The sequence below is a fragment of the Anoplophora glabripennis genome, unplaced genomic scaffold (genome assembly GCF_000390285.2).
Source record: "Anoplophora glabripennis isolate ALB-LARVAE unplaced genomic scaffold, Agla_2.0 scaffold66, whole genome shotgun sequence".
NCBI lineage: Eukaryota > Metazoa > Arthropoda > Insecta > Coleoptera > Cerambycidae > Anoplophora > Anoplophora glabripennis.
Genome location: NW_019416742.1, coordinates 389,819 through 401,964, shown reverse-complemented (window position 1 = coordinate 401,964; position 12,146 = coordinate 389,819). Strand labels below are relative to the sequence as shown.

The 12,146-nt window shown below is 31.3% G+C and overlaps 1 protein-coding gene across 1 annotated transcript in view; it reads right to left on the bottom strand.

Moving 5' to 3' along the window:
• Nucleotides 1–7,075, bottom strand: part of LOC108917910 (neither inactivation nor afterpotential protein C) — a 54,917-nt gene extending 47,842 nt beyond the window's left edge. Inside the window, exons 1-2 of the mRNA XM_023455374.1 lie at nucleotides 6,803–7,075; nucleotides 1,819–1,923 (exon numbers count right to left, since the gene is read on the bottom strand). Of these exons, the coding sequence (XP_023311142.1) occupies nucleotides 1,819–1,923; nucleotides 6,803–7,075 (378 nt within the window). The remainder of the gene's footprint in view (nucleotides 1–1,818; nucleotides 1,924–6,802) is intronic.
• Nucleotides 7,076–12,146: the final 5,071 nt, after the last annotated feature.

The following is a 12,146-nucleotide window of genomic DNA, read 5'->3' as shown; positions in this document are numbered from 1 at the left end:
AATTTTCTTTGCAAAATAAAACTAACTTAAAATTGAAAAAGTTAATTTTCTACTATAGTAATGCGGTCCACTTAATTTGATTATATATTAAAATATCTACTACAGCTGAAATATCAGATTGATTACAGCATTGCCTCTATTTACCTTGTACAGTACAGTTCACTTATACAGGGTGTCCCGAAGTTCATGCAACAAAATTTGGTCATAGATTCTTAAAACAAATTTAGGGGACCCATATTTTTTCTTTTCGCCAACTGGCCCCTTCTTTCGGTGTTACAGCGCCCTGAAATCTGCCCCTAAGAAGTCTTTTTTATATCTCAAAACCATGTTGTACGAGAATAACTAAATTTGGTACACAGCAGTTTTATGACATGTGGAATTTCACAGTGCTACGCTTTTTGGCGAGAAACCCCTTAAGACACTTTTTCATCGGCCCCCTTGTCTTTGGAACCTAGAAAAATTTGGTGGCAAATTTTGATTTTGATTTTTTTTTAATTATTAGTTAGCTAGAAAGCCATTGAATTTAGAAACTTTTTTGTCACTTGATATTTGTTTCGTAAAACGCAATGTTTTTGAGGAAAATGACGAAACACGATATGCATTCAATCACATTTTGACATTTTTCTGGAAAAGATTGCGTTTTACGAAAAAAGTATAATGTGACAAAATGTTTATAAATTTAATGGCTTTCTAGTGGACTGATAATTTTTAGGAAATTTAAATATGCGACCAAATTATTTTGGCTCCAAAGACAAGGGGGCCCATGAAAAATTGTCTTAAGGGAGTTCCCCGCCAAAAAACGTTGCAACATCAGATTCCACATGTCATAACACCCCTGTGCACCTAATTTAGTGATTCTCGTACAACAGGGTTCTGAGAGGGGGCCACTTGGCAAAAATAAAAAATACGGGTCCCCTAAATTTGTCTTAAGAATCTATGACCAAATTTTGTTGCATGAATTTCGGGACACCCTGTATTTTAATGTACAAGGCGACCTTGATAGTTACAATACAAGGAAAGCAAGTTTTTTGACACCTAAATTTAAATTAACAAAATCCAAAAAAACCCTAAATTTAATTATGTATAATAAACTAAGCCCAGTTACAATTTATAATATCTAAAAATAAAATAAGAAGTTCTATTACAAATAAAGCCTTTTACTAAGGACAATTTTAAAGATACCAATATTATTTAACTTCTAATAAATAAATTCCTTGTATGATTTTCTCCTGAGGTGCACTTTTTATACTGCCATTCTCTTACGTATTCCCTCTTTTTATTGTATTTTAGATATTAAGTTGACTTTTATTACAACTTGTTTTAATAGTTCTGTATAGGATTTATATGTTTTTTAACTTATGTGTTATGACAACAGAAATGGTTCTACAGTTCAGAGGATAATTTGTACGAATGTATGTAGACATGTTGTATAATTTTATATTCTGTGTGATTTTTGTTAAAATTGTTTTAACGTTGTGTATTGTACATTGTACTTTTTTTTATAACAATACCAACTGTTTTACAGTTCATTCTCAAACTGAAAATCGACGTACCACATTTGCACGAAATCTATATTTATTGCAACAAAATTACATTTTGCTGAAGGTTTTAGTGACCGTAGTAACAATCTTAATTAATAGGTACAGTTTGTGTCAGTAGCCACAGTTAAATGATCTGTTCACTTTTAATTACTGACTGGCTACCAGAAATCTTGATCTAAGAATGTCTTAGTGCAATGAAAAAATGATAGTAAGAGTATTTGGGATGAATGAAAACAGTTTCACACGCTCACTCATTCTTTCTTATTAAATGTTTTACCTTCGTGACTTCTTTAAGTATATAGGCAATATGTTCTTCAGCCATTCTTCTATTTTTTGCTAATAAACCATTTACCAAACATATAGCGGGCCCTCCTTCGCATAACTGAAATGAGACATCAGTAAATCGGTTGCAGAACAATTTTTCTGTTTTGTTGTGGATAAAAAGTGATATCTTACAAATTAAATTATATCGATATAATCGACATTATAATCACATGTTATTTTTGAATTACCTTCTGTACAGTGCTTCTGTATTCAGTTTTTATTTGTGTAGTACAGTTAAACTCAGCTGACGATTGTCCACTGTTAATAGTTCTTACTTTTTTATTCTACTTTATGTAACGTAAAGTACCTATTTTTTAAATTCACTATGTGTGTATTTTTTAAATTATTTGGATGAAGCAAGTTTTTATCGGTGTTTTATAAAAAATATGAAGTTGTGCCTTGATTTAAAGAAACGAAAAGGAGAAGTGATGCAACGGACAGGACTATATTTCTTGTTGGATAATGTAACAAGCAATTCGAAATATGTGAGCTCAATTTAAGGATCCCAAATGGTAAAAACTGCATGCTTGTATAATTCCCAGAATATAACTCAGTATCGCGGTGGAGCGTATCTGGAAGGCCATGGTCAGATTTAGTTGACAAAAACATGTTGCACGTATCGAGGGGCATGCCATCATTTCTGCATGCTTCATAACAGGTCGTATGGGCTTTTGTCGAACTTGTTGACATATCACTTTTAGAAGAGATTCATGATACCTATTCGTCGGACTGATCCTCGATTTATTAAACGTATTTTCACATAATCCAACCAAAGGTCAGTATATATTATGATATATCTATCTAGGATTTCAAAAAAGTGTAGAAAATCATAAAACAATAAGACAAAAAAATATCCTTTATTTCTTTAAGATGTTACAGCTTCCCTGACAAAAAATTTCCAAACGGGTTAACTAAATCAACTTTTTGGTACATGTTTTACCTAATAAGTCGATGATACGATTTTATCAATTATTTTTTGAGCAGATCTCCGTCATTAGAATATATTAGGTATTTTTTTTGAAAAAAAAAAAAAAAAATACGATTCCCAAAATTAAAAAAATAATTTATGGCATACCTACATTGTGGATGCCATAAATATTATGTTGAAGAAACCTCACGTCTTGTAAATATTAGAATAGACAAGCACAAAGGTTATATTAAAGATCGTGAAATTGAGAAATCAAAAATTTGCGATCGTGCTTAACAAAAATGATTGATTGTGGAAAAGGTGATTTATTATGCAAAACTTTTTTAACAAAAGTAACCCTTCACCGATATTTTTTGCGCAAGGATATATTTCATCAATTTTTAAATTTTTTTTTTACAGGTGGCCAAATTACCAGTAAATAAAGAAAACTATGCCAAAATAAGTCACTCAGACAATTATTTACTGACCTTCCACAGTGGATAAAGTCAAGATTACCTTGAAACCAATGCATAATTATGTTTTCCGCTATTAAATTTACTGAACAGATTTATTAAAAAAATAATACTGTATTGTAAATAATGTTTAATAGTAATCCTTTTATGTCCTAAATAAAGGACATTTACTTAAATAATTTTTATATAATTCGCAAGACCGTTTTGATATCAATGAAATTTTATGAGGGATTCTATAATAAATAAAATAAACAGAGAAAGATTTAATAATTGATATGACCTAAGGGAGTTAATAAAACCAATATTGGATAATAATAGAGATAGAGAGAAATATAAAAATTTTAAGAGAGGTAGAATATTATGTCAGTGATAGGTACTCTATACCTACTCCGCGGTAGAAATTATAGAGAGTGACTCATCGCTAGCTTTTGGACTAGTAAGGGGGATGAGTCGTGTCGGGAACGAAAATCCATTGGCGTGTCTGCGTAAAAGGCAACAAGATATAGAAAATATTGAAAAAAGATAATAAAACATAACATCTAATATTTCTTTACGGTTTGCTATACCGGCACTGATCCATTTTAATTATTACAGCATTTTAAAACGTCCCAGTTGTGTTTTTTTTTAATTTATAAATTTATTATAGCAATGGAATTAGACCCCGCGTCTACGCTTACGCTATGACGTTTCTCAGGACGGCTAAATCAAGTCCGTTTACACCCACTAAAAAGAATTTCCGTATTCCCTACCAAGTGCAAATGACAGAGATAGAATATGGATCGACGTTCAGTGTAACTCAGTCTATAGACGATTATAGATTCTACCGATGTGCGTAGTGAGCCGCACGAAGATAAATAATATTGATCCGTTATAAAAATCATTTTATATTTTATGCGCATTATAGTAATAGTGTATTTATATTATGTCTTAGTCACTCTCTATAATTTCGACCGCGGAGTATATATAATAACACAAATTCAATGTAGTAATTATTGAGATGAAAAAAAACTAGCAGGAAATGAAATTGACTTATTTAATATTTTTAATTCATAAAAAATATGTCAAGGAAGGTGTTAAAACTGTCCTTCCTGCATGACATTGCAGGCTCTACATTTTCTTAAAATGAATTCTATGCATTCTTAAATATCTCAGGTTGGGTTTTGTTTGTGTTACAGCCTCTCTTATTTACCGCTGTTGAAATTGCATTATCTTAAAAGATAACTTTAAATAAATAATGCGCATGAACGTCGATCTTGTCGTGCCCGATTTTTGACTTGAACGTTTTAAATGCAGTTCAAAAATCTTGCGCGTGACCGTAGGCGGCATTAAAATCGCGTGCGCGGATCTGCCCCCCCCCCCTACCCCCCGCGTACAGGCCGTTCATTAACGTTAACTTTTACTGCTGCTAGCGCGTTTATTACATGAACTATCATAGCAAAATGTTCTGAAATACAAGTTTAACCCTGTCTTGAATTGCCTCTAAAATCTCTGTCCAATACGTCCAATAGTTAAGAGTTAACATTATAAAAAAAGTTATCTTGGGAACACAGAGGCGTAGGTGATCCTTTTTTAATTACCGTAAAAATAAGCTCTATTTAATTCAAAAAGAGCGAATTTCCGAGCGGCTTTTGTCTGAGCCTGAGCCTGAGAATTAGATCCTATATCTTATTAATTTCTAAAAGTAACTTTTAGTAATTAAGGAGGTTTTTCGGGTACGGAGGTACATCTAAAGTCTAACGAGAGTTTCTGTAGATTCGCTAGTGACTAAAGTAGTAAGCCTTTAGACTTGTCAATGTTGCACTTGGCTGGCTCGCTCGCCTCGGCGTTCTCTCGCTCGCGTTCGATCATTCTGTTTGCTTGGACACCTGCAAATTTAAAATAATACGCTACGTCGAGACCGCGGCGTTGCCGCTATCACGCATATGGAGGATAAGTTAGACAACGACAGCAGTTTGAAGGATAATTATTATAATTATGTATCTTACAAGTACCTAATCGATTTCTACGAGCTATCATACGATCCCTTAGATATCGGTTTCCTATTTATACAAGTTGCTGTGGAAACTGTTCGTCAATTGTAGCGCATTCTAAGTGGAAAGATAAAAAAAATCTGCATTCTCATAAGACTTCGTACTAAATCGTGAAAAATTATTTTATTAATATCTCGTCTCTTAGATTTCCATAATTTTGTTTGAGGATTTTCTTCATATTAATAAGCTTATATTAATTTTTTTATGAATATTTGTTTGTCAATTCCAAATCAGAGAAACCTCCTTAAACGATTAGTTGTGAAAACACAAAGGGTCAATTGAATCGGCGTTTGGCACACATCTTGGTCATTAGATAAAACCATATTTTATATAAATTTCATTAACATCCATCGCATTTTGCAATGATGCAATTTTTGCAATTTTTGAAAACCGATTTTGCCGCTCTCGACCTTTATTTTACAGTTAACAAATTAGGGAAATATGACTTTAGATACCTTAAATTGTAATTCCAATAGGCCGTCTAGTCGTGAGCAGTAAAAAAGTGAAAAAGACGTAAATTTGCCAATTATTACTTTTAGTTTTTTGATATTATCATTCTACATACATACATACATACATAAGATGTTCACTAATAATATTTTTTCAGGTTTTATGATCTAATTCGACTGGAGTAATATATTTACATATGTTTATGCATAGTACCTAACTAGTATTGACAGATAGAAAAATCAATTTTAATGTTTTAGTATTACATTCATTTTCATATAAAAATTTATCTCGTTGAAGTTGATTTGTGAAATTTCATTACCGTTCGTTACTGCAGCTTTTGCAATATTTATTCCTGAAACTATATTATTATCTGTTATGGTAGATACTGAAGAATATCAAAAGCTGAATTTGAGAGATAAATTAAACTATATTTATCAGTTATAGAATTCAATTCTGCATTTGGTATCCCATGAATCAATGGATCACAAAAGTTAAACTATATTTTTAGAATACCTACTAATTTTGATGTAGTTTAACGACAATGATAAACGTTTTTTATTTTGTATTAGAGTAGGTAGCATAATACCTTTTAAATTCAAATAAATTCAAAATTATTTTCTAAAAATCTTAACAAATTAAGTCAGAAGAAGATACAAAAATCTAAGTATACAAAAGATTTCTAACTCTACATACAAGACTCCTAACTGCTAATATTGCGGGAAACCATTACTCTTATGTCCCAAACAGTATTGAGTTACACCAGCAATATCTAGTAGGCAGCTTAATAATAATTATCTAACATTTCCGGCAATATCATTAATCAAAGATCTTGTCCTTGGCATTAGATTTGTGTATACCTAGTTTTTTGGTACCGAAGAACATTGTTTAACTTCATCTGATAGGATTTTTAAAAACAATTTTTTAATTTATTTTAATTAGCTTAATACCTTTAAAATAACGTAACAAAACAAGTGATACAAAATACAAAATATATATTTATTAAAAAATAGTAAATGGCATGATGAAATTTGCTCAAATGCGAACTAAATTTATGTATAGGTACAAAAATATACTAACCTCTAAAACAAACCATATATCATTTCCCTTTTTATAAACACCATAAAAGTCCACCAAATTTAAATGGTTGTTTATATCCCTCAGTATATTGTATTCCTGTTCTACATACCTCTCTGTTTCAGAGTTATATTTTTGAATTTTTATAGCAACTCTCTTTTTACTTGCTTGACTGTCAGTAGCAAGATGTACTCTTCCATATACACCACATCCCAGTATGTGACCGAGTTCATATCTGTCTCCGGGGTCCGGGACTTCAGCGAAATTAATTTTCATTTTCTTGTATCTAAACTTTAACAACGCGGATTTACATCGACCTGTAACATTTAATACCATTTTATTCGGTAATTCATTATATACAGCNTATCGTGTGTTATTTTTGTCCGACATGTGGTAATCGATTTTTCATACCCCGTGAAAATTCCGATTTCCAGCTGTCGGACTGAAAAAACGCGGCTTGAAATTTGTCGGACAACAATACTTTTTGACTGAATTAATTATTTACAATTAATTTTACTAAAAATTACCTATGTGGTAATTGATTTTCAATACCCTGTTATTTTGGCATGTTTCGACCGGTAGACACGTCAATGTCGGAGGAATTTCTGTCGGATAAATTTAAATCGGCATTTGCAATAACATTTCCAGTTACTTAAGCTAAAAATAAAAGATGTGGTCTTGACTTTTTAAGACCCCGGGAAATTGTCATGTTTTTGGACTTTTCCGTGTGGAAAAGCGGAGGAATCGAGAATAGTCGCAGAGGAAAAATGTGGTAGACTCGTCAAAACGAAGCTCCTCAGGAGTTATAAAGTATGTGGTAATCAACTTTCCAGAGGAGGTCTGTACTGTGGACTATTACTCTTATGTCCCAAACAGTATTGAGTTACACCAGCAATATCTAGTAGGCAGCTTAATAATAATTATCTAACATTTACGGCAATATAATCAATCAAAGATCTGGTCCTTGGCATTAGATTTTTGTATACCTAGTTTTTTGGTACCGAAGAACATTGTTTAACCTCATCTGATAGGATTTTTAAAAACAATTTCTTAATTTATTTGAATTAGCTTAATACCTTTAAAATAACGTAACAAAACAAGTGATACAAAATACAAAATATATATTTATTAAAAAATAGTAAATGGCATTGATGAAATTTACTCAAATGCGAACTAAATTTATGTATAGGTACAAAAATATACTAACCTCTAAAACAAACCATATATCATTTCCCTTTTTATAAACACCATAAAAGTCCACCAAATTTAAATGGTTGTTTATATCCCTCAGTATATTGTATTCCTGTTCTACATACCTCTCTGTTTCAGAGTTATATTTTTGAATTTTTATAGCAACTCTCTTTTTACTTGCTTGACTGTCAGTAGCAAGATGTACTCTTCCATATACACCACATCCCAGTATGTGACCGAGTTCATATCTGTCTCCGGGGTCCGGGACTTCAGCGAAATTAATTTTCATTTTCTTGTATCTAAACTTTAACAACGCGGATTTACATCGACCTGTAACATTTAATACCATTTTATTCGGTAATTCATTATATACAGCCTGATGATTACAAGCCACGTGACTGCCGCGCTTATGCAACCAACATTCCACAGTTGGTACTACCAACTAAAAATTCCTAATTCTTAGCGTCACAAATATACTCACAGAATTCTACAAAAATAGTAACTTGTAAATACAAATCATAAATTGTTTTTCATCAAAAATTCCTTTGGAAATTTGCTATTAATACTTATTAAAGATGATACAAATACGATTTAGCAAACTATTACTTTTTGTTATTTGAAAAGTGATATCTTTAGGACATACTCGGCGATCAGGAAGACTGATTGTGAGATTTATTTGAGACAACAAGTAGGGACTATCTAATTTATTATTAAGCAATTTGTATAAAAACATCAACTGATGGTGGTACATCCTGTATTCCAGTTTGACAATATTGAATTCAGTGCGATAGGAATCATACGAAACAAAGTCGGAACTTCTGCTGTATTTTTTGTAGAATAAATATTTTATAAACTTATTTTGTACATATAGTCTTAATATGACTCCCAAAATTTAAGTCGGGCTGAAATAGTATCCCTAAATCTATTATTTCATAATTCCTAGTAAGAAGAGTATCATTCATCTTATACGTTAAATATTCAGGTGTTTTCAATTTACAATATGTCATTACACTACATTTTCCTAAATTAAAATATAATTTATTTTTAATTGACCAATTATATATCGCATCTATGTCATTTTGTAATTATTGTAAATGACCATCAAAAGTGATTATTCTCCTAAATAGTTTAAAGTCATCAGCATATAACAAACTCTGTGACACAACATTATCAGGTAAATCATTAATGAAAATAATAAATAACAGATGCCCCAAATTAGAACCTTGGGGCACCCCAGACCCTGCCAAAAAGTAATTTGAAGTCTCATCCCGATACATTACACACTGATTCCTATTTTTTAAATAAGAGCTGAAAAAATTGAGAAGGTGATCACTCATACCATGCAGAAACAACTTTGATAACAAAATATCATGATTGTCGAAAGCTTTGGCAAAATCTGTGTATACCGTATCCACTTGAGAACCATCTTCAAAGGAATTCCAAACCTTCTCACAAATGTTGCTAAGTTAGTATCTATTGATGTATTCCTACAGAAGCCATGCTGATTAAAACTAATATATTTTTTAATATGTACATACATTTTTTCATATAAAGTAAACTCAAATAATTTTGCTACACAGTTAAGAACTGCAACTGGGCTATAATCAGCCACGTCACTTTTAGCCTCTTTTTTATGTATTGGTGTAATTTTCGTTTTTTTAAATTCCCTAGAAAATACCCCAGTCTCTGTGGATTTTTGGTAGGTATATAACTAATCTATTACATGCCTCGATACTAATGTGGAAGTGGAAGACTTGTAATGTTGTCACCTATAACGTATAGAAAGAAAGCTTCTAAAGTACTTATACAAGGTGATTTCACTTTAAATACAGAAACTATAGGAATAGATTAATTATCAAAAAATAAGTAGAGTTTTCTCTATAATTTTTTTCATGAGGGACGCGGTATTCGAGATAGAGGGTGTTAAAGTTTAAGAAAAAAATATCTTTTCTATCATATCTTCATAATGCGCTTACGGAATTGATTGAAATTTACTACAGCGTATTCACTTAATTAGATCTTTTATTGAATATAATATTAACCTTGTGGGTGTAACCAGTAGCGTGCTAGAGAAGGTGCCACCCCATTACCCAACAAAAAATACGCCACTGGCGGTATTTTTTAGAAATAATGTTACATTTAGGTACTGTTACGTTAAATGAATGAAAAATGTTTCTTGGTATTTTTTAATTATAGCAGCCGTTTGGGAGATATTTTCTAATAAATTAGGCCTTTTATTTATCCACTAGCGTGCTACCAAACCGGCCGACAACTTTTCCCAAAAAAAAAGAATACGCCACTGGCTGTTATTTTGTAGAAATAATTTTGTTTCTGGAAAAGATATCAAACTAAATTATAACATAATATTAGCAAAGTAATTAAGTAACGAGTCCTACAACGATTGTTCAAAATTACGTCCTTCCGCATCGATACACGCTTGACATCTTTTAATCAGGCTATTTATAGAGAGGAATTTATCACGACACGATTTTCCTTGAGGAGATTACAATTTTCCTCTATTCTTTGACATTATTTGTCACGTGTTCATAAGCCCAACAAGAATTGCAGCTTCAGGAATAAATACACAAAGCTAGCTAAAATACCAAAAAAGAGATGCTCGTAAAGATTACTAACTGATAATGCAGACAAAAGAATCAATTTTTGTAGATGGATTTTAAACAAATATGACTATGTGGACTAACTTTGCGCACTATGGTCGGCAAATAAATAACTTCCTAAACGGCTGCTACTATTAAAAAACATCAAGAAACATTTTTCATTCATTTAACGTAACAGTAGTTGAATTTAACATTATTTCTAAAAAAAACCGCTAGTGGCGTATTTTTTTCTAGGCAAAATGGGGCGGCGTCTTCAGTAGCACGACACTGGTTACAGGTACAATGTTAATATTCAATTCAGTAAAAGGTCTAATTAAGTGAATATGCTGTAGTAATTACTAATTCCGTCAGAGCATTATGAAGATATGACAGAAAATCTAATTGTTTTTGTAAACACTGTATCTTGAATACTGCATGCCCCAAGAAAAAAATTATAGAGCAAACTCTATTTATTTTTTGGTAATGAATCTATTTCTGCAGTTTCTGTATTTAAAGTGAAATAATCCCTGTTAAAAAAGTGATGTTTCCACTGATTTCCAAATAAATGTAGAGCAAATTATTGAGAGTCTACTTTTGTCAGTTTGCAATTGCAGCTTTTAACTTTTCTGAAATATCAAGTGAAGGATATTATCATTATGACATTTACAATTAATCAAGATAATTAGTTTCACCGGCAAATCATTTAAATGCAGTCTCATTAGCGGTCATTAGTAATAACCAAAAAGGAGAAATATACCATAAATGATATGTTAGGTAATTAAATTCTAAAAAGGTACATATATTTAATTGTATAATTGTGGCATTACTCACTTGTTTCCAGTACCAGTAATTAAGACTCTTTTTCAGATGTAGGTATCCGATCTTATCTATATTATAAATACGACCAAAGCTTGATCAGCAGGTATTACAAATTACCTCCGTCCTCATATGGTAATTAAATCAATCTATTAATTAAACAAAAAGCAGGCAATTAAATGTTGATTAAATCACGTACCTAAATGGCATTAAATAAGAATTTCCCGTGATGGTGTTGTCTCAATTCACTTAATTTCTTTCCTTTGCAAGAACCTCCCTATAGTTCCATTACCGAACAGTTTATGCATGAAACAAAGGTCTCTTAGAACTGATGTTTTTCCTATACAGAACTTAATTATGTTAGAAGCCATTAAAACGTAATAGGATTTAAGTAAAATCGTCCTCGACCTAAAACAGTGCTTTATTACATATTATACTACGTAAATGAATATAATAACCGAAAATGATCACCTATACAATTTTTTCATATTAGGAACAAAAATATTCGTTCAAGATTATTTTCTTATGATATAAATCACGTTATTTTAGTAAATTATTGCATATTTTAATATTTTTGAAACATGCAAGTTTTTCTAATCTGAAAGATCACATCCCAGTAGTTTTTTTAGATACATACACATACATACATACATATAATACATAGTTTTATTCTATTTACAGAGTGTTCCACCTCAGAATATAATAGTATTTGTCCTATACATTTTTTTGGTAAAATGGGTTAT